The following is a 27,686-nucleotide window of genomic DNA, read 5'->3' as shown; positions in this document are numbered from 1 at the left end:
ACTAGGTACACAATTTAGGCATAGTTATTAATGTGGAACTGTCTCTCATAAAACAAATAGCTGTCATTATTAACTATTCAGCTATGCACCTAAGGAAAATTTTGGTTGTTGGTGTTACACCTGAGAAGTGCACATCTTTATAACCTAGCTGCCTGTAATGCCTTATATGCAGGCCACCCGGACAAAGCAATATACCTCCTCCAATTAGTCTAAAATGCTGCAGCAATTTAAATCACCAATAAACTTTGACATGTCCCCTTAATCCAAACTGTTCCGACACTGCATTTGCATTTTCTGCCTGTGAATGGAAAATACATTTTAAAATTTGCTTGATGATCTTTAATCCCTTAATCAACTTTTTTCAGACGTCATCAATTTCTAAATGAGTTAATTTGTTTTCAAATGAAATGGAAAAATGTCTCATGTTCAACTTCTGATCTGTTTTTTCTGTCCTGTTGTGAAATCTTTTTTGGAATTAGAGTTGTAGATCTAAAAGAAGTAATTTATTTTTATGCTGATATTAAAGACTTTTTTATTCAGTCCTAAAAATAAATAAACAAATTAAAGGTATATTTATTGTGAATTAATGTTATCACACAATCAAACTGCAAAATTTCAAGTAGAGGAATAGTTTTATTAAGCAGATTATAAATACAATACTTGCGGTTTATTTCAAATATTATTTATTATCACAGTACAAGAAGAATATTCATATTTAAGTCTAATTATAGATGTTCATATTGCTTACAAATTTTAAATAGTATATCAAAATACTCATCTATATAGGGAAAAAACATTGCTGCATATTGCTGATTAATTATCCAGAAAATTAATCAGACTTATAGAACTTTTCATATAGACTCATACATTCATGTGCCAAAGATGGAAAATGGAATATGTTACAGTATATACACATTTAGCCACATTTTGAAAACTATATAGAGGAGATCAAAACACCATGAACATTTACTTTGATAAAATTGCTGAAAAAAATCAGTGCCTGCAGGTTTAAAGCTGAAAAATAAGAATTGATCAATATACTAACATTACTGACTGCTTTGGTCTTTTGTGTGCGCTTGTTATACAGCAGTGACAACAGCAGTATCAAAGTAAGATTACTATGGACAGAATGTGGCCCCAGCTCTAGCTATGGCTCAGAATAAGAAAGACAAGTGTATTAAGGAGTTTGTTTGTAATAGTATATAAAATATACTGAAATGTTGACAAAATTATCAGAATATAAATAAAAAGTTGCCTTGATAATTTAACGTAAAATCAGTGTATTGCTGTATATTAATAAAAGTGCACAAGATGCTGTAAAGCAAAGTACTTCAAATAGTCTTTTCAAGCAGAGGTATATCCAGGCACGACACCTTCAAACACTATTTGCAGTCATTAGGTCAGTATATCAGTGTTTATGCTCCTTGATCCATTTGGTGGTGCATATAGCCAAGTCCATATAAGCAATCACTCAATAAGAAAAATGAAAGGCAGCACACACCGAATCATAAATAAAAGTCCTTTATTCCTGTGCAAGGGACTTCATAGCGTGCGGCAGGTATTGGGAGGAGCAGACAAGGGAGCAGCGCACAGGACTACGGACGTTTCGCACCTTCCGATACCTGCCGCACGCTATGAAGTCCCCTGCACGGGAATAAAGGACTTTTTATTTATGATTCGGTGAGTGCTGACTTTCATTTTTCTTATTGAGTGATTGAAAAGTGCTTGAAATAATTTAGTTCTGTTGTTGCCAACTTGTTTCCATATCACAGATAAGTTTCCTCTATCAATTCACCATTTAGCTCTTTTTCATCACAAGTGGTTTCTTTAACCATTGACACCAAACTGGAGACTTGTGTGCTGGGATCGAGTAGCTTCACCAGCGGTATATTTACATTCTTCTCTTTAAAGATACGGCTTTGTAATGTCATGGCTGACATTGAGTCAATCCCCAGAGAACTGAGAAGAGTACTGCTACTGATATCACTTGAGCTGACTCCCGTGAGCTCCGTAAGTACTAAGAGAATATAATCTTCACAAGTTTCTCTATTACCACCACCAGGTTGTTTTTCTGTTGGTGTTTGCTCCCAACTCTTCATCTCTTCCACCACCACATTATAGAACCGCTTCTTCAATCCTGGAATATTTGAGATCAAGTTTTCATACATGGTTTTGAAGTTAAATTTGACAATTGCTTGAATTGAATTATTTATTTGAAGACATTTCTTCAGATACTTGTGAATTTCCTCAGTATTTAAAAGGAGTATTCCTTTTGCTTCTAAGAGTTTATGAATTTGGTGCTGATTGAGTAAAACTCCAAGGTTGAGGCCACCCCAACAGATCGATTGTCCACAAAGACCCTTATTTCTTCTGTATAGGCAGAACATGTCTAGAAAAGAGTTGGCAGCTGCATAATTTGCTTGGCCTGAATTTCCAACAAATGAAGCAACAGATGAAAAGCACACGAAGTAGTCAAGTGTCATGTCTGACGTGACAAGGTGGAGATTCACTGCTCCATCTACTTTTGGGCTGAGAACTTTCTCAAAGTGGAGCAAATTTAGGTTCTGCAGAATTCCATCGTGAAAAACCACAGCACTATGGAAAACGCCCTTTACTGGGATATTTGGAAATATTTTTTTCATTAATTCCATGGCTTTTTTTACTTCAGGGTAGAAGGAAATGTTACATTGTATGGCAACTATCTTGGCAGCTTCCTTTAGATTCTGAACCGCATTTAATTGTTGTTCCATTTCTGGGGTTGGCTTTCTTCTAGATAAAATTGCTATATGGCTACCACCATTGTTCACAATGAATTTCACGGTTTCAAGTCCAAGACCAGTCAGACCACCTGTGACAACGTAAACCGCGTTATCTTTGAAAAGCACTGGATCAGGTGCTGACATTGGTATCTTTGCGATAGTACTGGTTAGCTCAATTACAGGTAAGGACTGGGTTACAAAGTAGCTGGTTTCTTTACTATCCAAGCAAGGTTCATGTTGAACCAAAACTTTTGGAATGATAATGTTGGTTTCTGGAGATATAGAATAAAGCCACTTGTGCAGTTCCTTTGCATTCTGATGTAAATATGCCTTCTGGAAAGGAGCAGAAATATCAAGTAAGTGAATGTGAAAGTCTTGATTGCTGCTAAGAATTAGATTGTGCCAGTTTTTAACATTTTTATGATCAGATAAAAAAACCAAATCTTTAAGAAGTGGTAATGTATTAAGCATTTCTATAGTGACAGCACTAGCCATAGGAAGAATGACCATTGAAGTGCATTGCTTATCCACCACACTACTTCGATCAGTTATCACAGTTTCCCATCCAGATTCCTTTGCTGTCTTGGACAAAACTGTGCACAAAACTGACTTTGCATCAGATGTTAAAATAACAAGTTTAGGCTTATTCTTTGCACGTGGTAGTTGATTGTGCAGAATTTCCCAGGCCAAGATAAAGAATGAGATACAAGGTGCATTTTTTATCAGTGGTGCTTTTTTGACCAAGTAGCAAACATTTTCTGAAAGAATGACATTAGAGGTTGCAGTTATCGGATAGCATGCCACAACTCTATCACCAACGTGAATTTTCTTAACAGCTTTGCCAACAGCAGTAACAACACCTGAAAAATCCAGAGCAACGAGCTCATGCTTATCACTAGACAAAGAGTTCCAGTACAGAGTATTCCCATATTTCCAGCTTGAAAGACTAACAGGAAAATAATCATTTGTGTGGGTGCAAATTTGATCAACACGAATCCTTAAATCTTGGCTTTTAAGCACAGAAACATTTAAATTAGTTTGTTCAGCAGAAATTTTAGTTACTGTATAAGGCTCTGAAGTATAAAGAGTAAAACTATCAGATTTTATTTCTTGTGTTCTCCGTTCAGTGATGGTGGGAGTAATTTCACTTGTGTAAATAGAACCCTCCTTAATCCAGATCTCTGAATGTTCCTCTGGATTGTAATGAAGAAGAACCTGGGCTAATGCTGCAACATCTTGGGAACTGGAGGAGCTAATATCGATCAGCTGAAATGTTATGTCAGGTATTTCTGTCATACATGCTCTCGTCATTCCGACTAAAGCAAATCCAGGGTTAATGTGATCCACAGTATTGTCCACAGTTCTAAATGTCACTATCCGGATTGAAGGCTTGGGGGTCTTTTTTCGCATTGTTAAAATCAGCTGTTGATAGACTTCACAGCATTTCGCTAGATATTGCGTAAGATTATTTGGAATTTCTTTAGTTAATTCTTGGATTCCCCACATAAACACAACATCTTCGCATTCACTATTAAGAAGCTTATGTGCTTGAATATCCGAATTCCAATGGTTGAAAGGAATGTAGGTCACCTCTTTCTGAATGTAGTTTGATAACTTTTCACCTATTCCAACTTTGTCAGAATAAAGCAACAGCTTTGGCTCATTTTCTGATCTCTGACTGGATTGAAAACTCTTTGTCCAGTTTACTTGGAAAAATGTGTTTTCTATTTTATTTGCAGTTTGTTTTACAAATGTCAACTGAACACTTTTTATTTCTACTAAAATGGAGCCATTGATATCTGCAAAACATCCACATAATTCAATGTACTTCTCCGTTGTTTTTATCATTTTCATATAAATAATCATTTCTTCTTGAAGAGGCTGTAGCATCATTAAACTTCCTATGGATGATGGGAAGAGTGCCGAGTCTTGTGTTCCTGATCCCACACAAACCACCATTTGAAGGAAGCAGTCTAAAATGACTGGATGTATGTGGTACTCGTACATTGTTTCCCTTACTTCTTCACTCACTGTTATTCTGGCAATTCCTTCATGAAGATCTTTCCCATAATGAACATCGCCCAGCTGTTTGTAAGTCTTCCCATACTCAAATCCAAATGTGGAGAGTTTCTCATACACATTTTCTGATTTGAAAACTGAAGTACATCTTTTGAAGATATGTTCAGCGGAGATTTTTTTGCCATTGTTTAGTTTATAGTTATGTTTTTGTATTTGCCCACGTGCAAAAACATGTGATGTTAGAACTTCAAAAAGGATTGCATTGTCTTCATGGTGTAGCTTGATTTTTAGATCCATGGAGTCTTGGTGGAGAACACAGGGACTGGAAAATGTTGCACTGATTTCCAAAGAACTTAAAGGCAATTTTGGTTTAAAGCTGGTACCCGCAGCTGCCAATCCAAGTTCTACGTAGAATGCACCTGGAATAAGGGCAGATCCTCCATTTTTATGTTCATAGACATATGGTGTATTGATTTTAGAAACCTTGCAGTGGAAGTCAGACAAATCTTCACTCATTCTATGGATTAATGGATGATTTGGACTTGATGATGTTTGGTTCCCTTGTCTAATTTTTTCATATTTAATATCTTGCTTGATGCAATCAAATTGATATCTTGGAATTGTTGATGGTGAAGATTTATAGGCATCGAATACATTGCTCCAGTCAGGATTGTATCCTTGAGTAAAAAGTGACATCAGCATGGAAAAGACAGTTTCATATTCTTTTTGGGGCTGTATAGCAGGTAATACTGTTGTTTTTGCTCCTAAAGTTTCAATGATGTTCCTTTGTAGTGCTCTCCGGGGACCTATTTCAATGATCAATGGGTTTTCTTTATCTCTTGCTGAAGCTTCTACAGCTTGTTGAAAGGCAACTGGTTCACGAATATTTTTAGCCCAGTAATCACCAGTGGTGAAATCTCCTTTGGAAGCTAGCTTACCCGTCACTGTAGAAAAAAGTTCAACCTCCAGGTTATTTTCTTGCAAATCATGCAGCATCTCTTTTACCTCACTTAATATAGGGTCCATCATTGGGCTGTGGTATGCTGCAGGAACATTTAGCTTTACGAGAAATATATTCTTTTCACTGTAATTTTTGGTCAGCTCCCCATGAAGGTGTTCTAATGAATAAGTATCGCCCGACAATGTGCATGAAGTAGGACTGTTGTAAGCAGCAATACATACTTTTTCTTTGTATGACTGAATTATATTTGAAACTTCAGACACTGGTATATTGCCAACTACCAGCATACTGCCCCCAGTAGCTTTGCATTGCAGCATGCTTCTGTAATAAATGACTTTTACAGCATCTTCAAGTGAAATAAGTCCAGAACAATGAGCTGCTGCAACTTCTCCAACTGAGTGACCAACAATTCCATCTGGCCTCACCCCCCAATGTGTCAGAAGAGCCACTAATGACACCTGAATTGTAAAGAGCAGCAACTGGGCCACATCCGGCCTTGAGAAATCATCAAACTCCATCTCTAACAGCTGCAGCACAGAAATGGAGGTATAAGCTTGGATCAACTTATCGATTGCCACACATTTTGCTCTAAACACTGGCTCATGTTCAAGTAGCATCTTACACATTCCTTTATAAAGGACTCCATTTCCACAGAATATGAACACAATATGATGGCTGGATTTAACCATAGGAGCCAATTTGCTCACCGTTTGTAGTTGTTGGTGTAAATGAGTTACAGAAGAGGCGAGAAATGCTGTTCTGTATTTGTAATTTAGGTGACTTCTCCTGCAAGCTGCTGTGTAGACCAGGTTCTCCAGGGATAATTTTGTGTTGTTTAACACTCGTTTTGTGTCTTCAATACAGAGGAGAAGGGAATTACTGGAAGCTGCCGATAATATAAATAATTCTACTGATCTTTTCGAATGATACTTAGGGTATTCTTGATTATCTTGCTTGACAACAACATGAACATTAGTTCCTCCAAACCCAAAACAATTAATTCCGGCCATTCTTCCAAATGTTATGTCCTCTTGCCATTTTTCAGGACTGGTTGGAATTTCTAGATTGGATTCCTCTATGATTTTGATGCCATTTTCTTTAGAATAATGTAAAGATGGAGGAATAATTTCATGATGCATCATAAGAAGAACTTTAATCAACCCAGCAGCCCCAGCAGCAGATTCAGTGTGACCGATATTTCCTTTAACTGATCCAATCTTCAGGGGCTTCATTCCATTACAGCGTTTTTTCCCAATGACATTTCCTAAGCTGGTAGCTTCTATTGGGTCACCAGCTGGTGTCCCAGTACCATGAGCTTCAACATACTGCACAGAACATGGATCTGTCCTACTATAGATCTGCTGTAATAGATGTTCCTGCTGATGTTGAGATGGTCGTGTGATTGGTGATACAGAGTGTCCATCTTGGTTTACTGCACTTGCAGTTATAAGTCCCCAGATTTTGCAGTATTCTTCTTTAGCCTGAAAGAAATGTTAAAAAATGTTAAACATAATTCCCACAGGAAAACAAAAATGAAAGTGGAAAGTAGGATCAGTCACATCAACGTTTAAATTAACATAGGAAAAGCAAAAATCTCAGTAAAGTATTGGTCACTTTGGAGAAAAGTGGGCAGTATATGAAGCTTAGTCAGTGAGCAAGTGAATGATTGCAATTAAACTGAAAAAAAAGAACTAAAAGTAAATGATAACTGGAGGTGAGTAAAAAGATTTTTGGTACCCAGATCTCACCTATGACTAGGTCTCACACAATATCATGATGTTATGAGTCCTAGGAAACGACAGAGACAGTTAGGAGGAGCCGAGTTAAAGATATTGGCCATAAAAATGAAGTCTGGCTGCAATACAGGTTAGATATGAGATTGGATCTAGATACCTTGAATCTTTTTACCCATCTCTAATAATAATAATAATAAGATGTTAGAAAATATTGAGGCTGTAAACATTTCATACCTTTTTTAAGGGTTTTAGAAGAATAATACCACATCCTTCTCCTCTTCCGTATCCATCAGCTTTATTGGAGAAAGGTTTACTAATACCATCAACAGAAAGCATTTTCGCTTTGCAAAGGGCAACAAAGATGCGAGGTTCGAGTATACAGCTGACTCCGCCACATATCGCCATCTCACAATCACCTTAAATATAAAGAAATTAAAGCATAATTTTAACACAAATTAAACAGGAATGTACATATGCACAATACTGTTCACTATTTGTGTTAAACATTGACTTTAGCTGAGACTAGACGTGTTATATGACCTCTGTAAGGTAGCGCTAGTCATCATGCTGGGGGACACTCGCTGCACCGGGTCAATTAAAGCACACCAGCCACGTTTTCCAGTATTTCACAATCCAGCAGTTTATTACACTTCACTACTGCTTATCACCGAGTCCAACTCAGTGGCTCGCCGACATACACATATAATGTCCAGGAGCCTTTCAAGTGGCCGACAGGCCCACTTGGCTCTAGTTACAGCCTTCAGCAAAGTCACTTATAGCAACGTCCATATAATACAGTGTTTTACCTTTGCCGGGTTTAGGCTGCTTCAGTCAGATTTGTTCTGCCACCACTGTGGCTTTACGGCTTCCCAGATGGGGGTCTCCAGCCCTCGTTCCTTCAAAGGCTACTGGTATGTTTTCTCACCTAACATCCAGCCTCTGCCTTCCAGGACTCTTGCCTTCCAAGGCTACTGGTATCGCTTACACCTAAGGATCCAGCCTCTGTCTTTCAGGCTTTGCCAGGCTTCACTAGGCCTCACACTCTAACGGTGTCCCACACGGGAACAGGCCTCACGCCTTTCACACTAACGGTGTCCCACACGGGAACAGGCCTCATGCCTTTCCACCTGTCTCAAACCTACCAGGGTTTATATATCTTCCAATGCACACAGGACCTGTGCTGATGTCACAGTCATGTGATCAGACCTTCTGTGTGCACAGGACCTGTGCGGTGTCACAGTCATGTGACCAGTCACCTGAGGGAGGTACATGGTCAGCCAAAACACACCCTGGACCATTACAGTAATGCTGCAAGCCGCTGCATTACACCTCCAAGATGAGTTGTTCAGTTACTGTAGCAGCCCTGATAGTCCTAGCAAGGTTCACCACTTTTTCAAGCAGATTCCACATTTAGATTAGACCATCATTGTGGCTCTGGGATGTTTTCAGAATTTAAGCTTACACTGAAGATAAGACAGGAATCTCGTTTACAAGGAAACCATTCCCTTCAGATCACTGCATTGCCCTTTTCCTCCCACATTCATAGCAGGATCTCCTACTCTTATTGTAGTCACAACAGGCCCCTCTTTCCCAAGTTCATACACCAGTGTCACCTTCCATTCCATTTGTACTCATGTTTCCTTCTAAATGTATGCTAAAAGTACATCATCCTTCCAGACTTTTCCACAGTAATGAAAACTATGACCCCTTTTACCATTATACATTGCCAAACCCAGCCAGTACAATAAAGGCTCCCATACACATTAGATAGCTATTTCCCCCATACACAGAAATGCTCAACTCTCCATTAGAGCGCCTGGTTTCTATTAGAGAGCTGTTGTCTTACTCCTCCAGAAGTTGCTTATCATCTGAAGATAAAAAAGATCCACCAATGAAAATCTAATAGGCTGGATCCTTCTCTCCCCCAACATCATCTGTCAGGTGGATTTGGAGGCCCCTACACTCAGTAAACTGTCGCTTGATTCTGCTGATATCAGCATTTTCATCCTACTTTAGTCTAATGCATATGGAGACATTAAAGAATATGTATAACTAATCTATGGCTACCTTTTTTATTTAAGAAAACATTACTAAAAAATGTCAAGTGTCCCCAACGACCCCCTAAAGGACCCAACTGTCTAGAAAAAATCAGATGTGAAATTCCTGGTTGTGGTATTCAGACATGCAAAATAAGACCCCACAACCATCCACACCTTCTCTTGTTATTGTGAGATCTCTTGAATTGAAATAAACAAGCTCGGCTACATCCTTTACTGGTTGGTTGCTGAATGGCAACATAATTAGAGTGGTCACAGATTCCCATAAAAAAATATTGGTTAAAAATAAAATTATACTCACCCGGTCCTCAACTGTCATGCTGTGCAGCCCTGCTAAGGTCTGGTGGTCTTCTTCAGTCTGGTCCGACTTCTTCTTCTGTATGGTGCAATGTCTTCCTTCAGCTAATCTTTAGTGCTGACTAAATACCATGTTGTCATGATGTCTTCTAGTCCTCACATGATGTCATGGCATTATGCTGGGACTAGTGGTAGCATTGTTACCTACTAGAGTTATGATATAACCCTAAAAAAATCTGCATTGAATAGACAATAAACAACCATAAATCTAAAACAAAAGTAATGTTATTGGAGAAATACCAATTGACAGACCAAAACGTAATAAAAAATATGTAAAGGACAAGGATAAAAACACAGACTTAAAAGGAGGCAGAGGGCAGTAAGCACCATGAACCATGAATAAATAAAATCACTGAAAACAAATTATGGACAAGAAATTAAACAAATCAATGATGATGCCTCAAAAGGATCACTAGAAATAGAACTGTAAATAACTAAATACAGTACAGACCAAAAGTTTGGACACACCTTCTCATTTAAAGATTTTTCTGTATTTTCATGACTATGAAAATTGTACATTCACACTGAAGGCATCAAAACTATGAATTAACACATGTGGAATTATATACTTAACAAAAAAGTGTGAAACAACTGAAAGTATGTCTTATATTCTAGGTTCTTCAAAGTAGCCACCTTTTGCTTTGATGACTGCTTTGCACACTCTTGGCATTCTCTTGATGAGCTTCAAGAGGTAGTCACCGGAAATGGTTTTCACTTCACAGGTGTGCCCTGTCAGGTTTAATAAGTGGGATTTCTTGCCTTATAAATGGGGTTGGGACCATCAGTTGTGTTGTGCAGAGGTCTGGTGGATACACAGCTGATAGTTCTACTGAATAGACTGTTAGAATTTGTACTATGGCAAGAAAAAAGCAGCTAAGTAAAGAAAAACGACTGGCCATCAGTACTGTGCGAAAAATTGGGAAAACTTTGAAAGTGTCCCCAAGTGCAGTTGCAAAAACCATCAAGTGCTACAAAGAAACTGGCTCACATGAGGACCGCCCCAGGAAAGGAAGACCAAGAGTCACCAGCCTCAGAAATCACAGGTTAACAGCAGCTCAGATTAGAGAAAGGTCAATGCCACATAGAGTTCTAGCAGCAGACACATCTCTACAACAACTGTTAAGAGGAGACTTTGTGCAGCAGGCCTTCATGGTAAAATAGCTGCTAGGAAACCACTGCTAAGGACAGGCAACAAGCAGAAGAGACTTGATTGGGCTAAAGAACACAAGGAATGAACGTTAGACCAGTGGAAATCTGTGCTTTGGTCTGATGAGTCCAAATTTGAGATCTTTGGTTCCAACCACCGTGTCTTTGTGCGACGCAGAAAAGGTGAACAGATGGACTCTACATGCATGGTTCCCACCGTGAAGCATGGAGGAGGAGGTGTGATGGGGTGGGGGTGCTTTTCTGGTGACACTGTTGGGGATTTATTCAAAATTGAAGGCATACTGAACCAGCATGGCTACCACAGCATCTTGCAGCGGCATGCTATTCCATCAGGTTTGCGTTTAGTTGGACCATCATTTATTTTTCAACAGGACAATGACCCCAAACACACCTCCAGGCTGTGTAAGGGCTATTTGACCAAGCTGGAGAGTCATGGGGTGCTACGTCAGATGACCTGGCCTCCACAGTCACCAGACCTGAACCCAATCGAGATGGTTTGGGGTGAGCTGGACTGCAGAGTGAAGGCAAAAGGGTCAACAAGTGCTAAGCATCTCTGGGAACTCCTTCAAGATTGTTGGAAGACCATTTCCGGTGACTACCTCTTGAAGCTCATCAAGAGAATGCCAAGAGTGTGCAAAGCAGTCATCAAAGCAAAAGATGGCTACTTTGAAGAACCTAGAATATAAGACATATTTTCAGTTGTTTAACACTTTTTTGTTAAGTATATAATTCCACATGTGTTAATTCATAGTTTTGATGCCTTCAGTGTGAATGTACAATTTTCAAAGTCATGAAAATACAGAAAAATCTTTAAATGAGATGTGTCCAAACTTTTGGTCTGTACTGTATAAAGAGCATATACTGTATACAATATGTATCCCAATGGGAATAAATAGTGTCAATGGCTGGAAAGCCAAAAGATAAATAAATCAAATGCATGTGCCATTTATTCATAGTTTAAGGTGCCCCTGTCCTCTCTCTCCCTTTTAGTCTGTGTTGTAATTCTTGTCTTTTTACGTGTTTTTTATTGTATCTTGGTCTGTCAATTGGTGCTTCTTCAAAAAAATTGCTTATGTTTTGGATTTATGGTTATTAATTGACCATTCAATGCAGATATTTTAGGTTTCATCATTGAATTGGTGATTCATTGCACCCACATTTTTTCTATTTTTCTATTGGGTTATTTCCTGTTATTATAGGTCCAGGGTTATGCAATATCATAAAGACACAGGGCCTAGTTAGTACGAAAGATGCCAGAAGTCAAAGAAAGACACCACACCATACAGAAGAAGGGGCCAGACTGGAGCGAAGAAGACCACAAGAGCAGTGATACACAGTGGGACAGGAGAGGGCTGTGTGAGTATAATTTTTTTCTTAACTCTTTTAACTAGGATGAATTTGAATTTTTTAAATAATTTTTTTATAATCTTTTCTTCATATGGAATACATATGTACATTGTAAAGAAAGATATCTATCCATTCTCTGTCTATTTAATTGTTTTTACCTTGTCTGATGGCTTGGCATGCATAATGTAAAGCAACTAAGGAAGAAGAGCAGGCAGTGTCAATTGATAGGGATGGTCCCGTCAGATTAAAGCAGTATGATATCCTGTTAGCAGCGATGCTTGTTGCTGTCCCAGTGCCATTAAAATGATTAATGTTATCTGGAGAATTATTATAGATAGTGTCGACATCTCTGTTCATGAGACCTGGAAACGTATAAAAAAGGACATTATTCTGGTTTGACATCATCATTTATTTACTTATTCTAAGGTGGACTAATAATATTGTAATGATCACATATCAAAATAATATTTATAAAGAACATAATAAAAAGGTAAAATTAAAAACATTCTGAATATTGACAAAGCGCAATGTAATTAGTGGAGGGCAGAGCAAACAGTAATGATAGTGATGATGACATGTAGAATAGCTGTATTGACATAGGAGTATGGAGATCATTTGATTTAGTTTAATTTAGTATCCCCTGTCAAATCACTAATTCTTAGTTGTGTCATTCTTAAAGGGGTTGTACTCTTTCAAATGGTCCCTAAAGTGTTTAAAGTGCCAAAAATAAGAAAAACAGCAGGTACTCACTCCCCTAGCATCCAGCGCTGGCTGCTGCTGCTGTCTTGGTGATGTGACTAAAGGGGTGATATCATGTTAACAGCCCATGTCACTGCTATAGTCACCCAGTCACTCAGCTCAGCATCATGTACTGTCAATCTCTACATGAGCATTGAGCTCAGCGACTGGCTGACTAGAGTGGTGACGCGTTGAAGTGACGTTACTGATCTACTTACATCACCGGGATCAAATAGGCAGCAGGAAGCTGGTGCTGGACCCTGGAGGGGGGTACCTGATGAGTTTATTTTATGTACTTTTCACACTTTGGGGACTACTTTACTGAAAGTGGACATCCCTTTTAATAGAATGGGGCTGAGGGCTATTCAGCAAGTTTCAGTGGCTACATTTGCTGCTTATCTGAGTAGCCAAGAGCCATAAATCCCTCAGCTCTCACCCTCTTAATTGGGAGCTCTGTATTCTCATACTATGTGCAGACACAGGAAATATAAAAACAATGATCTCTACTCTGACTCCATAACTAGGCTGCAAGTGTGGTTCTCGTGAGACACCGTTCCTATGGATGTCTTTATGTACCAGTACTCACACGAAGATGTTAGTCAGATAGCTTAACTCGACTAAAGAATCCATAAGATGTTTTTTTTTTTTAAGCTGAATTCTTGTAGTTATGCACAATTACAGTAAGTAAAAAAGACAATTCTGAACCAGAGATGCAAAGACATCTTAACATGGCTAGCTAAGGAGGAAGGGAGGGGTTACTGACATCAAACCTGGGGACAAAAATTAGGATGTTTTAGTAAATCTGCCACAATTTGGCAGATTTATCAACATTGTCTAAAACCCTCCATACACGTTAGATGACTTTCAGACGAACAATATTTCTGCTGATCATTTTGTGAACAGTAATCTCGCTCGGCTCTCAGCCAGCTCTGCCAAACATAGGATTTCAGCTGATCACTCTTGTGTTCTTTGTGAGAAAACCGCCAACAGAAGAATAACATGATTGGCAATCTGAAATCGGACATTTTCAATAAATATCTCCCCAGATCAGTTGGTCGGTGCCCCAGTACACATTGAGGTGTTGGCCAGACTAGTATGGGCGATGTAATTCTTATTGCAATTTTAGACTAGACAGTCTTAAAATGCACCAAATTTATCACAGTGACTCATTTGAAAAACTTGGCATATTTTAGATTATCCTATCTGCATTTACTCCCCATTTTACTCATTTTAGATTCCTTCTTTTGTGTAACAATTTTGGTGCAAAGTGTTTCATGATAGTCCACTCCCCCTTCCAACAACCCAAGCCCGTTTTCAGCAATACCATGCCCCATTGTCAGACAATGCACAGAAAGTGCCTAGCACTTACATAATAAATATGGTGCAAGTCATGAAAGAAACATTTTTGGTGTAATTTGCACCAAACTGCCACAGTTAGATTTATACATCTTTACCATTGGGTCAGATTTATCAATAATGTCTAATTCTTAAAAGACAGTGCAAAGTTAGTTAGTAGATTACATGGTCTTAAAATGTGCCACATTTATCAAAGTGGCACATGCAGATGATAAATCTGTTTGATTTTAAGAATGTTTAGTATAAGTTTAAACCACATATTAGTTACTTTGTGCGGGAAATGTTCTCTCACAATTCTGTCAATTTTTTTGTGCACCGTGTTTGAAGTTAGGCCCTTAAAGGCGCAGAAAGTGTCTGAAGCATGACATAAATATGGTGCAGGTCATGACAGACAAAGTTATGCGGGAGCATTCAGTTTAATAAATCTGTAGCTTAAAATATCAAAGGATATGGACTGTAATGCATCTTTCTAAACATTTGCTACTCAACTCCATGCTGTTTATGGTACTATGATTGTTGTCTATGTAACTTACTTATCTTAGCAGATTTTTTTATTATTATTATATTTCAGAAAAAAAAAATATAATAATTTTCTTACCTATAAACACTCCAGTGTTACTTCCATGTATAGTTTCGGAGGCATAGCCTGCATCTTCCAGAGCTTTGTATGTGCATTCAAGCAGTAACTTTTGTTGTGGGTCCATATTTTCAGCCTCTGATTTATTAATTCCAAATACTTTGTTGTCAAATTCATCAATCCTTAATTAATTAATAAAAAGTTTTTTTTAGGATTTTTAGATGTATAAAGAACTTCTTTACAGTTTATATATACAAAGGTATTATAACACAGTACTAGATTCCAATATCACTATAACAATTCAAAACCCTCATAATACATGATTACATAATTATCCCTAAATGTGAAGTGTATGTGAGATTTTTCTTCTAATGTATTTATTATGTGGCAATTTTTTAGCAAACACATTTTCTTTCAAAAATAAAAGTTGTGCTATTGTTGCTTGTTGTAACCAAAAATTCACATTTTTCTGTTTCAAAGTTCTTATAAATGAGGCCCAGTATCTATTAAAAAAAATCAAGTTTCTTCAGAACTGATATTAAAATGGGAACATTTTAATTATTTTATGGAAAATGTTTGCACTTTATTTTAATGCCAAAAGAGCTTCTGCTTTAGTTTTTTTCAACTGGTTAATGTTTAGTTAGTTCTACAAAATGGAACTATTTCAACTATTTCACTTGATATACTAATATATACAGTACATACAATTGGGGAATTTATCATAAAAAGTATTTTTGAAGTCATATTTGCTTGTGGTTGCATTGCCCTTATTTGCAGTGGCAGACATTGACAGTGAAGGACCCCTGTGCAGGTCTTCCATCTATCCCCCACAAGCTAATACATAATACATTGTACATTTACATATTACACATTGAAATTCATAGTACAAACATGTGCACAAGCATATTTGTAATACACACATATACACAACACATTTATATATGTTTTATATGTTGGCGCTATAGAAATAAAAATTATTATTATTATTATTATTATATATAAAATGATATTTTATATATGGATATGTTCACAACACTAAATAATTTTTATTGTTCATTTATTCTTATTTGTAACAGCCATAAATTATTCTTATTTTTCTGTAAGCTTCACTATATAAGGTCTTGTTTTATTTACAGATAATCAGAAATTTTGTTAAATGCCATTTTGTCATTTGTATAATTGTATTGACTTTTTTATGGATGCGTACTTAGAACTTAGAAAATTATTTTTCTTTAAAAATTTTAATTCTGGATGAAGTATGAGGTAGATAAATTTAGTCAGATTATTAAGCGGAATATATTTAAGGGTTTCTTTGAAATGATAAAAGATTTTGGATTGCCAAGAAATAGTTTTTTTCAGGTATATACAAGTAAGCAGGACCATATAAAGAAGTGACTGCTTGGGGAATAATGATTCAATGGAATTTTTGGAGAACAAGAAATAAGCGAGGTGTTATGTCTAAATTGTATTAGGAAATGTGGATTAAAAAAGATGGTGATAATCTGTGGATTAAAAGAGATGTGGGTAATATAACAAAAATCAGTGTTACAGAGTGTCTTTCCTCAACTACATCATGTAGACAAACACACATTTATTTTACATGGAGCTTTTTTGTCTCCATATTGAATAGTAACATTTGATAGAAGAAGTAATAAGATGTAAAGTGACCAGAGGAAAAATGTTCCATATGTTATGGGATTGTAATAATCTGAAGGTTTTCTGGAATGAAATACAGGAAAGGATTATGTTATATTTAAGATTTATATTCTTTAATATCCTTTTGTATGTATATTGAATGAGATGAGAGGAATAAGAATATCTGAATTGAATAAATAAGAAATACCCATAATATATTATGCAAGAAATTTAATAATGGTAAATTGGATTAGTCACGAAAAACTAACTAAATAAGAGTAGGTTAGATATGTTGAGAAGGCAGATATGAAAAAACATATTGCTGTAAAGAAAATAACAAATATGGGCTCCGAGGGGGCATGTTAGAGTCAGATGCTCCTGATTCATTAAGAAGCATCTGCTTTTTTCTGCTTTAGGTTTTTTAAAATCTGACAAAGATGTTTGGACCATATGAAATAGGATTTTTTTATTCTTTTTTTCCTGCAAAGAGGAGGGGATAATTTGGATTGTTTTTTTGGAGGGGAATATAATTGGAGGTAAAAATATATATAAATTTGATATTGATTATGTTTAGTTATTTATTTTGCTGCAATTTTCAAATTTGTATTCATATATTTGGATATTAATAAAGATTAAAAAAAGTTTTTATGGATGCAATGAAGAAAAAAAATCAGCATTTTTTATTGTATTTACCATTCAACATATAATCTGTTTATCGTATTATATAGGTTTTCACAATTACAGGGATATTTATCTTTAAAATATGTATTAAAGAGTGTGATTATTGTAATTGTTTTTCAGCATTTTTTAGCAATTTTGTAGGAAATATAACTCTATTACAGGTATATAGAGATGTACTGATATATAGAGATGCAGCTCTATCTACCAGTACAGTATGCCTGTAAAGAAGAATACCATTTAGATCTTTAGACAGAAAAAAATCTTTACAGGTTAAGCTCCAGCCTGATATGCAGTGATTGTGAGTTTGAATTTTAGATTGGCGCAAAATGCATTAAAATGGTGCACAACTTTTATACATGTATTAGAAAAGTAAAAATTACACAAAATACTTCAAAAGCAAGCACAAAACAAATGATAATTCCTCCCATGGTACATACCCGTTTATAAAAGCTGCTTGACTGGTGTATATTTTGCCTGGTTTGGTTTGATCCGTATCATACCATTTTTTCAGATCAAATCTTTCTTCTGGTATCTCTGTTGCACAATTTTTTCCATGAAAAATAACTTTCCAAAAATTGTCTATTCCTTCACCTGGTAAATGAGCATTTTTAATATTATAATGAGAATTGTTTCAAAATAATTTTATCACACAATAGACGATAATTATAAGAGAAAAGAAACGAAAAAGAAAGAAGAAACGTCTGCTTTTTCGTTTTATTTTCCTTTTATTATAAATTTTTAATTTTTGCTTAGAAATATATTTATATTCATTAGAATAATAAAAGTAATCCAATAATTTGTATGTAAGCCAAAATTATTTGTATTAAAAAAATATATAATTTATCCCACCAAAAAAATCCCATATACTACTGTGTTCGACAAAAAAATAAAACCAACTCTGACTCTTGGCATGTGGAGCCATAACAAATAAAAACTACTATTTTTCTATGTAATATACTATTGTGCAAAAGTAGTAAAACATAAAAGCTATATATATTTGGTATCACTTTAATTACGCAGACCTGAAAGAAAAAACTAACATGTTGTTTATGCTGCTTGGTTAGTAGTGCAAATTAAAAACAGAAAAAAAAACAGAAATTGCTGCTTGTTTCCATTCTTCTGGGAGGTCGCTTTATATTTTAATATATTTTAACATAATGGAAAAAAAAAATTTTGCTACGCAGCATAAATAAAATGTTTTTGTAATAATTTATACAACAAATAAAAAAGTTATAACTCTGAAAAAAGCAATGCAAAAATACAAAATTCTGTTAAAATTCTCATTTGCCCAAATATAGTTCTACAGTAGTTCACTTTCCCTACTTGTACTTGCAAGTGAGGAGGACAATTAATTTCACAAGGTGTTACATGAGAGACTGACAATTGCAGAAAGCTAAACCAACAAGCCAAACTGAATTCTTTGTCTTCTTCTTACTATTATTATTTTATCACTTAATATTAATCAGACATAAAGGGGTTTTCCCATGAACAAAGTATATTTTAATCAATAGATCTTGGAATAAAAATAATTTCCACAATTGGATGTTTAAAAAAAATGTTCCTGTGCTGAGATAATCTTATAAATGTGCCCCTGCTGTGTACTGTGTAATGGCTGTGTCTGACTGTGTACAGAATATAGTCTGATCATAACACAGCTCCTGCTCAGGATAGGAAGCAAAAGAGAGTATAAAGTCAGAAAAACATCGGATCACCGATGATGCTTTTTGTGAGATAAATCGTTTTTAAAAACAGGCAGGGAAATGTTTTACCTCACAGAAAGAAGCAGCAGCAATCCCATGCTGTCCTGTCTGTATCCTCTCTTTCGCTTCCTCCCCTGGCCAGGAGATGTGGTATGTGCCAACCATGTACACGGTCAGACACAGCCATTACACAGTACATAGCAGTCGCACATTTATAAGATTATATCAGCACGGGAATTTTTTTTTAACACATCCAATTGTGGAAGTTATTTTTATTACAAAATCTATTGATTAAAATGTACTTTGTTCGTAGAACAACCCTGAACAGGAACAGCCAAACGCCCAAATGTAGCCCACGGGCCTCATTTTGCCAAGGTCGGTCAAAGACACATGGTTGTCCTCTCTATAAAGTGAAGAAAGGTTAACCACAATTTCCTAGCACACAGAGAGCCAGGAATGAAAAGAAAAAGAAAAGGGAAGAACCTAACTGTGTATATTTGACTGCAGGGAATAAGAACTACTGGAGAATGTGTGTCGTAGCAAAAAGGAATAACCAACCACTTGCCATGGGTTTTACAGAAAGAAGTAGTGTAGACTTCTAAACAACTGGTTCAATTTGTATATGACACCCAGTACGTCATCAATGATATTTTGGGAATACACCTTTGAATTGTAAACCATGGTTTATAACACTCACCTCCAGGGAAATTGCATCCTATGCCAACAACTGCTATGTGATCTTCTGCCTCCTCCATTCTGATCCTTTAGTTCTGAAGAAAAAAATAGGCTGATTAGCATATTGGTCTTATAATAGAAAGCAATTAATATACAATATTTATCATTTTGCTGAATGATTAATTCAGTTTTATTTTTGTATTTAAGTGTATAAATGCTACTGTAGAGCATGTTTTCACATTTATTTCAAGAAATTCTTAGAAAATAATAAATTCTGCTGTTATACTAATATTTTACTCTTTTCTAGTTCCCACTGTCAAAAGGTATGTTTCGAAAATATTGTTTAGCAATTTAAATTATCTTTGCATTGAAAGTTTATTTTTTAGATATGAGAACATTCACTTTTCTGGTGTTTGCACTGGACAGTTAGTGTCTGGTGCTAAACGCCGAACACTGACTTCTTTCGGGAGTCTGTTGCAATGTTCGGAGTTCCCGGGGAAGAGAGAGAGAGGGAGAGAATTTTTCCAGGTCAAAAGTTTGGGTCCATATTGTTTTCAATGGAGTTCAGCTTCTGGTTCAAGTTTGGGTACAGTCCTGGTACCCGAACCCAAATGTCCAAGCGTCCGCTCATCCTTACTCACATATTAAGGTATATTTGAACTATACTTTAAGTGAATGTCCACCATTTATCACATTAACATTACCCCGCTCTGTGTTTGCATTGAAGCTGTTGCAGTGCGTTCCAGTCTTCTAAACTGCTCACCTGTCTGGGCGTTTTTAACCCCTTAACAAGATCTGACGTACTAATACGCGTCTGTGCCCTGGGACTTAAGACCCAGACCTGTATTAGTACGTCATGGCGATCGCGCGCGCACACAGGCTGTGCGGTCGCGATCGCCGCCGGGTGTCAGCTGATTGTCACAGCTGACACCCGGTACTATGTGCAGGGAGCGGTCCTGCACCGCTCCCAGCACATTAACCCCCGCGATGCTGCGATCGAAGTCAATCGCAGCCGATCGCGGCATTGCGGGGGCAGGGGAGGTGATCGCCGATACTCACCTCCTCTTCCGGCTTCCAGCGCAGTCTGCAAAGGCTTCCCGGGTGTTGCCATGACGACCCGATGTCGTCATGACAACATCCGGGTCACCAGACAGCAGGAAGATTGTTTGGACATGCACAGTGCATCTCCAAACAATCTTCACACTGTGCACCGCTGACAGCCTGCATGGCATAGGGATGGTGCTGCATTCCTGTGCCATGCAGGCGATCAGAGAAAAAAAAGTGAAAGTCCCAGAGTGGGACAAAGTAATAAAGTGTATAAACTGTCTGAAAGTGGAAAAAAAAAAAAAAAAATTGCAAAAATATAAAAAAAAAATAAAAAAAATAACCCACCAAAAATAAAAATATAATGTACCCATCAATAAATATTATTATAAAAAAAAAAAAAAACAATAAAAGTACACATATTTGGTATCGCTGCGTCCGGAACAACCTGACCTATAAAACTGTCCCACTAGTTAACCCCTTCAGTGAACACGGTAAAAAAAAAAAAAAAAAAACGAAGCAAAAAACAATGCTTTATCACCATACCGCCAAACAAAAAGTGGAATAACACGCGATCAAAAGGATGCATATGAATAAAAATGGTACCGCTGAAAATGTCATCTCGTCCCGCAATAAACAAGCTGCCATAAAGCTCCATCAGCCAAAAAATAAAAAAAGTTATAGCTCTCAGAATAAAGCGATGCTAAAAAATTTTTTTTTCTATAAAATAGCTTTTATTGTGTATAAGCGACAAAACATAGAAAAATGATACAAATATGGTACCGCTGTAAACGTACTGACCCGAAGAATAAAGCTACCTCATCAATTTTACCACACGCGGAACAGAATAAAAAAAATAAAAAAAAACAATTCCTGAATTGTTGGTTTTTGTTTATTCTGCCTCCCAAAAATCGGAATAGAAAGCGATCATAAAATGTCACGTGCCTGAAAATGGCACCAATAACAACGTCAAGTCATCCCGCAAAAAACGAGCCGTCACATGACTGTCTGCCAAAATCTGGAAACATTATAGCTCTCAAAATATGGCGATGCAAAAACTAGATTTTACAAAAAATGCGTCTTTTAGTGTGTGACAGCTGTCAGTCATAAAAACCCCATATGATTCTGGCATTGGTGTAATCACACCGACCTGAAGAATAAAGTCGTCTAATCACTTATACCGCACAAGGAACGGCGTCAAAAATAAACTCTTGGGTTAGGATTGGGCTAGGGTTAGGGCTGGGTTTGGGGCTAGGGTTGTGCTGGGGCTAGGGTTGTGCTGGGGCTATGGTTGTGCTGGGGCTAGGGTTGTGCTAGGGCTAGGGTTGTGCTAGGGCTAGGGTTGTGCTATGGTTAGGGTTGTGCTAGGGTTAGGGCTGGGGTTGGGATTTTTTTCAAAAGTAAGAAAAAAAGATGACGATATGGCGACTAGTGTTGAGCGCAAGTGCTCGCTACTTGAGTTTGCATCGGGTGCTCTGGTATGCATTGAGTATCGTGGGTATTTGAGTTACATGCTCGAGTCTCTGCCCCATATGCTTCGCGGCCAAAAAAACTTTACGGGGATTGCCTGCCATGCACGAGCGATCCCCGCATGTTTTTTTTTGGGTGTCTAATAACCGTGAAACATGCGGAGCAGGGACTCGAGCATGTCACTCGAGCACACGCTGTACATGGTGCATACCTGTGTACCCGATGCAAACTCAAGTAGCGAGCACTTGCGTTCAAGAATAATGACAACTTATTCAATATGATGACCTAATGTAAACAAATTCTGTGCAGTACCTCTGGGTTCAAAATGTTCACTATACACCTTAATAAAATCCTTGAGGGGTATAGTTTCCAAAATGGGGACACTTGTGGGGGAGCTCCACTGTTTAGGCACATCACGGGCTCTCCAAACGCGACATGGTGTCCGCTAACAAATTGAATGGAAAATCGGCTCAAATTGTTAGCGGACGCCATGTTGCGTTTGGAGAGCGCCTGTGTGCCCAAACTTTGGAGCTCCCCCACAAGTGACCCCATTTTGGAAACTAGACCCCCCAAGGCACCTATCTAGATTCATAGTGAGCACTTGGAACCCCAGGTGCTTCACAAATTGATTCATAAAAATGAAAAATTGTTTTTTTTTTCACTTTTTCATTTTTACGAATCAATTTGTGAAGCACCTGGGGGTTCCAAGTGCTCACTATGCATCTAGATAGGTGCCTTGGGGGGTCTAGTTTCCAAAATGGGGTCACCTGTGGGGGAGCTCCAATGTTTGGGCACACAGGGACTCTCCAAATGCAACATGATATCCGCTAACAAATTGTCGGCTCAAATTGTTAGCAGACACCATGTTGCGTTTGGAGAGCCCCTGTGTGCCCAAACTTTGGAGCTCCCCCACAAGTGACCCCATTTTGTAAACTAGACCCCCCAAGGCACCTATCTAGATTCATAGTGAGCACTTGGAACCCCAGGTGCTTCACAAATTGATTCATAAAAATGAAAAATTGTTTTTTTTTTCACTTTTTCATTTTTATGAATCAATTTGTGAAGCACCTGGGGGTTCCAAGTGCTCACTATGCATCTAGATAGGTGCCTTGGGGGGTCTAGTTTCCAAAATGGGGTCACTTGTGGGGGAGCTCCAAAGTTTGGGCACAGAGGAGCTCTCCAAACGCAACGTGGTGTCCGCTAACAATTTGAGTCGATTTTCCATTCAATTTGTTAGCGGATACTATATTGCATTTGGAGAGTCCCTGTGTGTCCAAACATTGGAGCTCCCCCACAAGTGACCCCATTTTGGAAACTAGACCCCCCAAGGCACCTATCTAGATGCATAGTGAGCACTTGGAACCCCAGGTGCTTCACAAATTGATTCGTAAAAATGAAAAAGTGTTTTTTTTTTTAATTTTTCATTTTTACGAATCAATTTGTGAAGCACCTAGGGGTTCCAAGTGCTCACTATGCATCTAGAAAGGTGTCTTGGGGGGTCTAGTTTCCAAAATGGGGTCACTTGTGGGGGAGCTCCAAAGTTTGGGCACACAGGGGCTCTCCAAACACAACATGGCGTCCGCTAATTATTCAAACCCAATTTTACAATCAAAAAGTCAAATGGCGCTCCTTCCCTTCTGAGCCCTGCCGTGCGCCCAAACAGTGTTTTTCCCCAAATATTGGGTATCTGGGTGCCCAGGGGAAATTGCACAACAAATTTTGGGGTCCATTTTTTCTTGTTACCCCTGTGAAAATGAAAAAAATTGGGTCTAAAGTAACATTTTTGTGAAAAAAGTTAAATGTTCATTTTTTTCTTCCACATTCAAAAAATTTCTGTGAAGCACCTGAAGGGTTAATAAAGTTCTTGAATGTGGTTTTGAGCACCTTGAGGAGTGCAGTTTTTAGAATGGTGTCACTTTTGGGTATTTTCTGTCATAAAGACCTCTCAAAGTGACTTCAAATGTGATGTGGTCCCTAAAAAAATGGTTTTGTAAATTTTGTTGGAAAAATGAGAAATCGCTGGTCAACTTTTAACCCTTATAGCTCCCTAACAAAAAAAAATTTTGGTTCCAAAATTGTGCTGATGTAAAGTAGACATGTGGGAAATGTTATTTATTAACTCTTTTGAGTGACATATCTCTCTGATTTCAGGGCTTAAAAATTCAAATTTTGAAAATTGCAAAATTTTCAAAATTTTTGCCAAATTTCCGTTTTTTTCACAAATAAACGCAAGTGATATCGAAGAAATTTTTCCACAATCATGAAGTACAATATGTCACGAAAAAACATTCTCAGAATCAAGGGGATCCGTTGAAGCATTCCAGAGTAATTACCTCATAAAGTGACAGTGGTCAGAATTGTAAAAATTGGCCTGGTCATTAATGTGCAAACCACCCTCGGGGCTTAAGGGGTTAAGCAATCAGTGTGGGTCTCAGGACCCAGACTCCCCATCAATCTACTTACAATAAAGAGATCAACTTCATATAAAAAATAAGATCAAATATTTAGTTATTTTAAAGATCAAATAAACGGTTTCAGCTGCCACTAGTGAGTAGTTAAGAGCTTATCTTATATTGTTGTCACCTCTGCTATCAAGATCGACAGCCTATTGAAGAAAGTATGCCAGGGATTATTATGGCTATTCAACCATGAAGTACATTTAAGGCTGCGTTCACACATTGCGTATTTTCGCGCGCTTTCTTGCGCGCGCTTTTTTAAAATACGCAATGTGCCTTGTGTCTGCCAGCAAAGTGAATGGGAAATTCACTTTGCCATTCAGACACTGTGTGTTTTTACGCAGTGCGTAATCGCAGTTGCGTAAAGAATTGACATGTCAATTCTTTACGCAGCTGCCTCCTGCACTTTCTCCTATTATGCCCGTTATAAGCGATGGAATTACGCAGCGGTGTTCACACACTGCGTAATTCCATAGCTTTTTGATGGAGGCGCAGGAGAAACTATGGATACTCACCTATCCGATGGATGGGAGAGCCGTCCGCTTCGGTGCCACCGCTGCCAGCATCTTCAGTGAAGCGATGACAAGCCGGCGTTGGCTCCGGTCCCGCCGCTTGCAGTTTCTGCCATAAAGCGATCGACCGGCTTGTGATCTCTTTACGGCAGGAAGCTGCAAGCGGCGGGACCGGTGCGAACGCCGGCTTGTCATTGCTTCACTGAAGATGCTGGCAGCGGTGGGACCGGACGCCTCTGCCATCCATCGGATAGGTGAGTATCCATAGTTTTTTTCTTTTAAAGCAGTGTATTTACTGCAGCCAGAAGCTGTCTGTACATACACTGCTAGGGGGACACTCACAGGACACACAGACACAGACATTACATTACATACAGGTGTAATCCTCCATCCTCACACTTCATTTCTCCTGCATCCTCCGTAAAAAAACGCAGGAAAAAAAGCAGTGTGTGAATGGAGGTGCTTTTTTTACCTGCGTAAAAAAATGCAGGTAAAAAAAGCAGGAAATACGCACGCGTAAAAATACGCAGGAAAAAAAGCAATGTGTGAACGCAGCCTAAAAAAGATGCCATGTGGAGCAAAAGTTGATTAATAATTTTACTACTTGGGAAACTCATTTTCTAAAAAAAGAAAAAGAAAAAAAAAAAAAATCATTGTACATTTATGTTTGAATTCTTTCCTATTCTTAGGTTCCATGCTTGCTGTGATTTATAACATTCATGTTATATTGCTGTGAAGAAAGCAATGATAGAATTGCTGTTTTTTGAATATGTTATTGCCAAAGAAAAAGAATATAAAGCAAGAAAAAAATCACGTGTACTTCAAAATGGTATCAAATCATCCCTCAAAGAACAAGTCCTCAAACATATCCAAACTTAGGCTACAACAACAGAAGAATTGAACATCTACAGTTCTTAGAACACATTTATTAATTAAACTATATTTATTATAGCATAAAAATATATAAAAAAAATATCTTTTTACCATAAGAAAATATCTTTATTTAAGAAAAAAAAAACATCAGATTCAAAATGTCATGCAACTTGCTATTATTAAAATTCTTAAAAAATAAAAAAATAGATTACCTTAACTTCCAGTAAATAATGTCCTTGCTAGAGGTAGACAAAAAGGACGTGTTTAACGTCAGTAAACTTTTATGATTATGCGCACAGAAATTTTCAACTCAAATTATCCAATCACAACAAAAATTAATTATATCATGGTATAACCTATGTAAAAGAGGCTTCAAAAGCAAAAAACAGTACCCTCAATACTTACATGCCTGGGAAGTGGAATGAGTGATGGGAAACTAATGGGATTCCTTCATTTTGTACTTGAAATCCATCAGCCCATCCTTATTTTTGATAACTTGGGTTTCCTTAGAAGAAGGATTGGCTGTGATAAACATTCCAAAGTGCTGAGAGATAACTTTATATGACGTAATCGAGAATTGGAAAGTGTCAAGTAGGGATTAGTCCAACTTTATGTTTGCCTTGTCTATGAATTTGCAATTGTTGTTTCGTTTAATGATTCTTACTTCCTTGTTGGGTTATTAACAGACTCCTGGACTTTTATTTCGTTTTTTCACCACTGTCTTTTATTTCATAACCTTTTGACATGCTTCATTAAATATTAGTACGTTTTCATTGACACTAATCCTTTCTTTTACTTGGTGTACACGATATTTTTATGTTTTCCAAAGAATTTGCGTTACATATTGTTGCTTATCTTTTTTGCAATCATTTATTTTCACATGTTCTGGAGAGCTTAAATTGTTGCTGTGTGTTCAGAAATTACTTATTGTATAGAGTGAAATGTGATTCATATTTGTCCCTGTTTAGGAAATAGTGCCTTTTTAAAGCTATGTTCACATCTAATTCATGGCTTCTCCTTACAACAGAAGCCACAATACAGTGCCTGTTCCATTTTATGACTGATGTCAACTGCGCCTGAAAGATCCTAGTTGAGATTTCACTATCCCCCTCCTCAACTACTGCAATATCCTCCTATGAGGCCTCCCTGCTAAAGGTGCGAAAGCCCGTCCTTAACTCTGCTGCCCGACAAATCCACCTCACCCCATGCTACTCCTCCGCTTCTCCCCTCTGAAAATCCTCTCATTGACTCCAAATTTCTGAACTTATCCAGTTCAAACTGCTAACACTGACCTACAAGGCCATCCATAATCTGTCTCATCTGTATATCTCCAAACTAATCTCCCAATATCATCCAACCTCTGGTCCTCCCAAGACCTCCCGTTCTTTTCCACACTCATAGGTTCCTCACCCAATCGCCGCCAAGAGTTCTCCCGAGTATCCCCCATCCTCTGGAATTCTGTGCCACAACACATCCATGCCGCAACAAAATTGCAGAAGAAAGACAGTAGATTGCTGGTTTGACCAAGGATAGGGCTTACCCATATGCTTTAGGCATCTCAAATGT

The 27,686-nt window shown here is 37.6% G+C and overlaps 1 protein-coding gene across 2 annotated transcripts; it reads right to left on the bottom strand.

Annotated features, from left to right (window-relative positions):
* Positions 1-1,674: 1,674 nt before the first annotated feature.
* Positions 1,675-26,649, bottom strand: LOC141265028 (mycocerosic acid synthase-like polyketide synthase). Of its 2 annotated transcripts, XM_073677568.1 has the most exons (8): positions 26,526-26,587; positions 26,333-26,359; positions 19,788-19,860; positions 17,828-17,981; positions 15,096-15,256; positions 12,562-12,765; positions 7,710-7,891; positions 1,675-7,220 (listed from the first exon to the last, which is right to left on the bottom strand). In XM_073677568.1, exons 3-8 carry the CDS (start codon positions 19,843-19,845, stop codon positions 1,767-1,769), a joined length of 6,213 nt encoding a protein of 2,070 aa, XP_073533669.1. In that variant the 5' UTR covers positions 19,846-19,860; positions 26,333-26,359; positions 26,526-26,587; the 3' UTR covers positions 1,675-1,766. The 2 variants fall into 2 exon arrangements, with proteins under 2 accessions (XP_073533669.1, XP_073533670.1); XM_073677569.1 differs by lacking the exon at positions 26,333-26,359 and having other exon boundaries at positions 26,526-26,649.
* Positions 26,650-27,686: the final 1,037 nt, after the last annotated feature.

The sequence above is a fragment of the Phyllobates terribilis genome, unplaced genomic scaffold (genome assembly GCF_046119375.1).
Source record: "Phyllobates terribilis strain yellow unplaced genomic scaffold, ASM4611937v1 Scaffold_4__5_contigs__length_816908805, whole genome shotgun sequence".
NCBI lineage: Eukaryota > Metazoa > Chordata > Amphibia > Anura > Dendrobatidae > Phyllobates > Phyllobates terribilis.
This window is presented reverse-complemented; position numbering and strand designations above follow the sequence as displayed.

What these genes read in the sequence shown, in the direction of transcription:
- LOC141265028 (XM_073677569.1), bottom strand. Translation starts at nt 19,845, where the DNA reads ATGGAGGAGGCAGAAGATCACATAGCAGTTGTTGGCATAGGATGCAAT. An exon ending in AGGATGCAATTTCCCTGGAG is followed by an intron (nt 17,982 to 19,787) that starts GTGAGTGTTATA and finishes CTCATTTACCAG; the next exon opens with GTGAAGGAATAGACAATTTT. An exon ending in TTCTAAAACCCTTAAAAAAG is followed by an intron (nt 7,221 to 7,709) that starts GTATGAAATGTT and finishes CATTTCTTTCAG; the next exon opens with GCTAAAGAAGAATACTGCAA.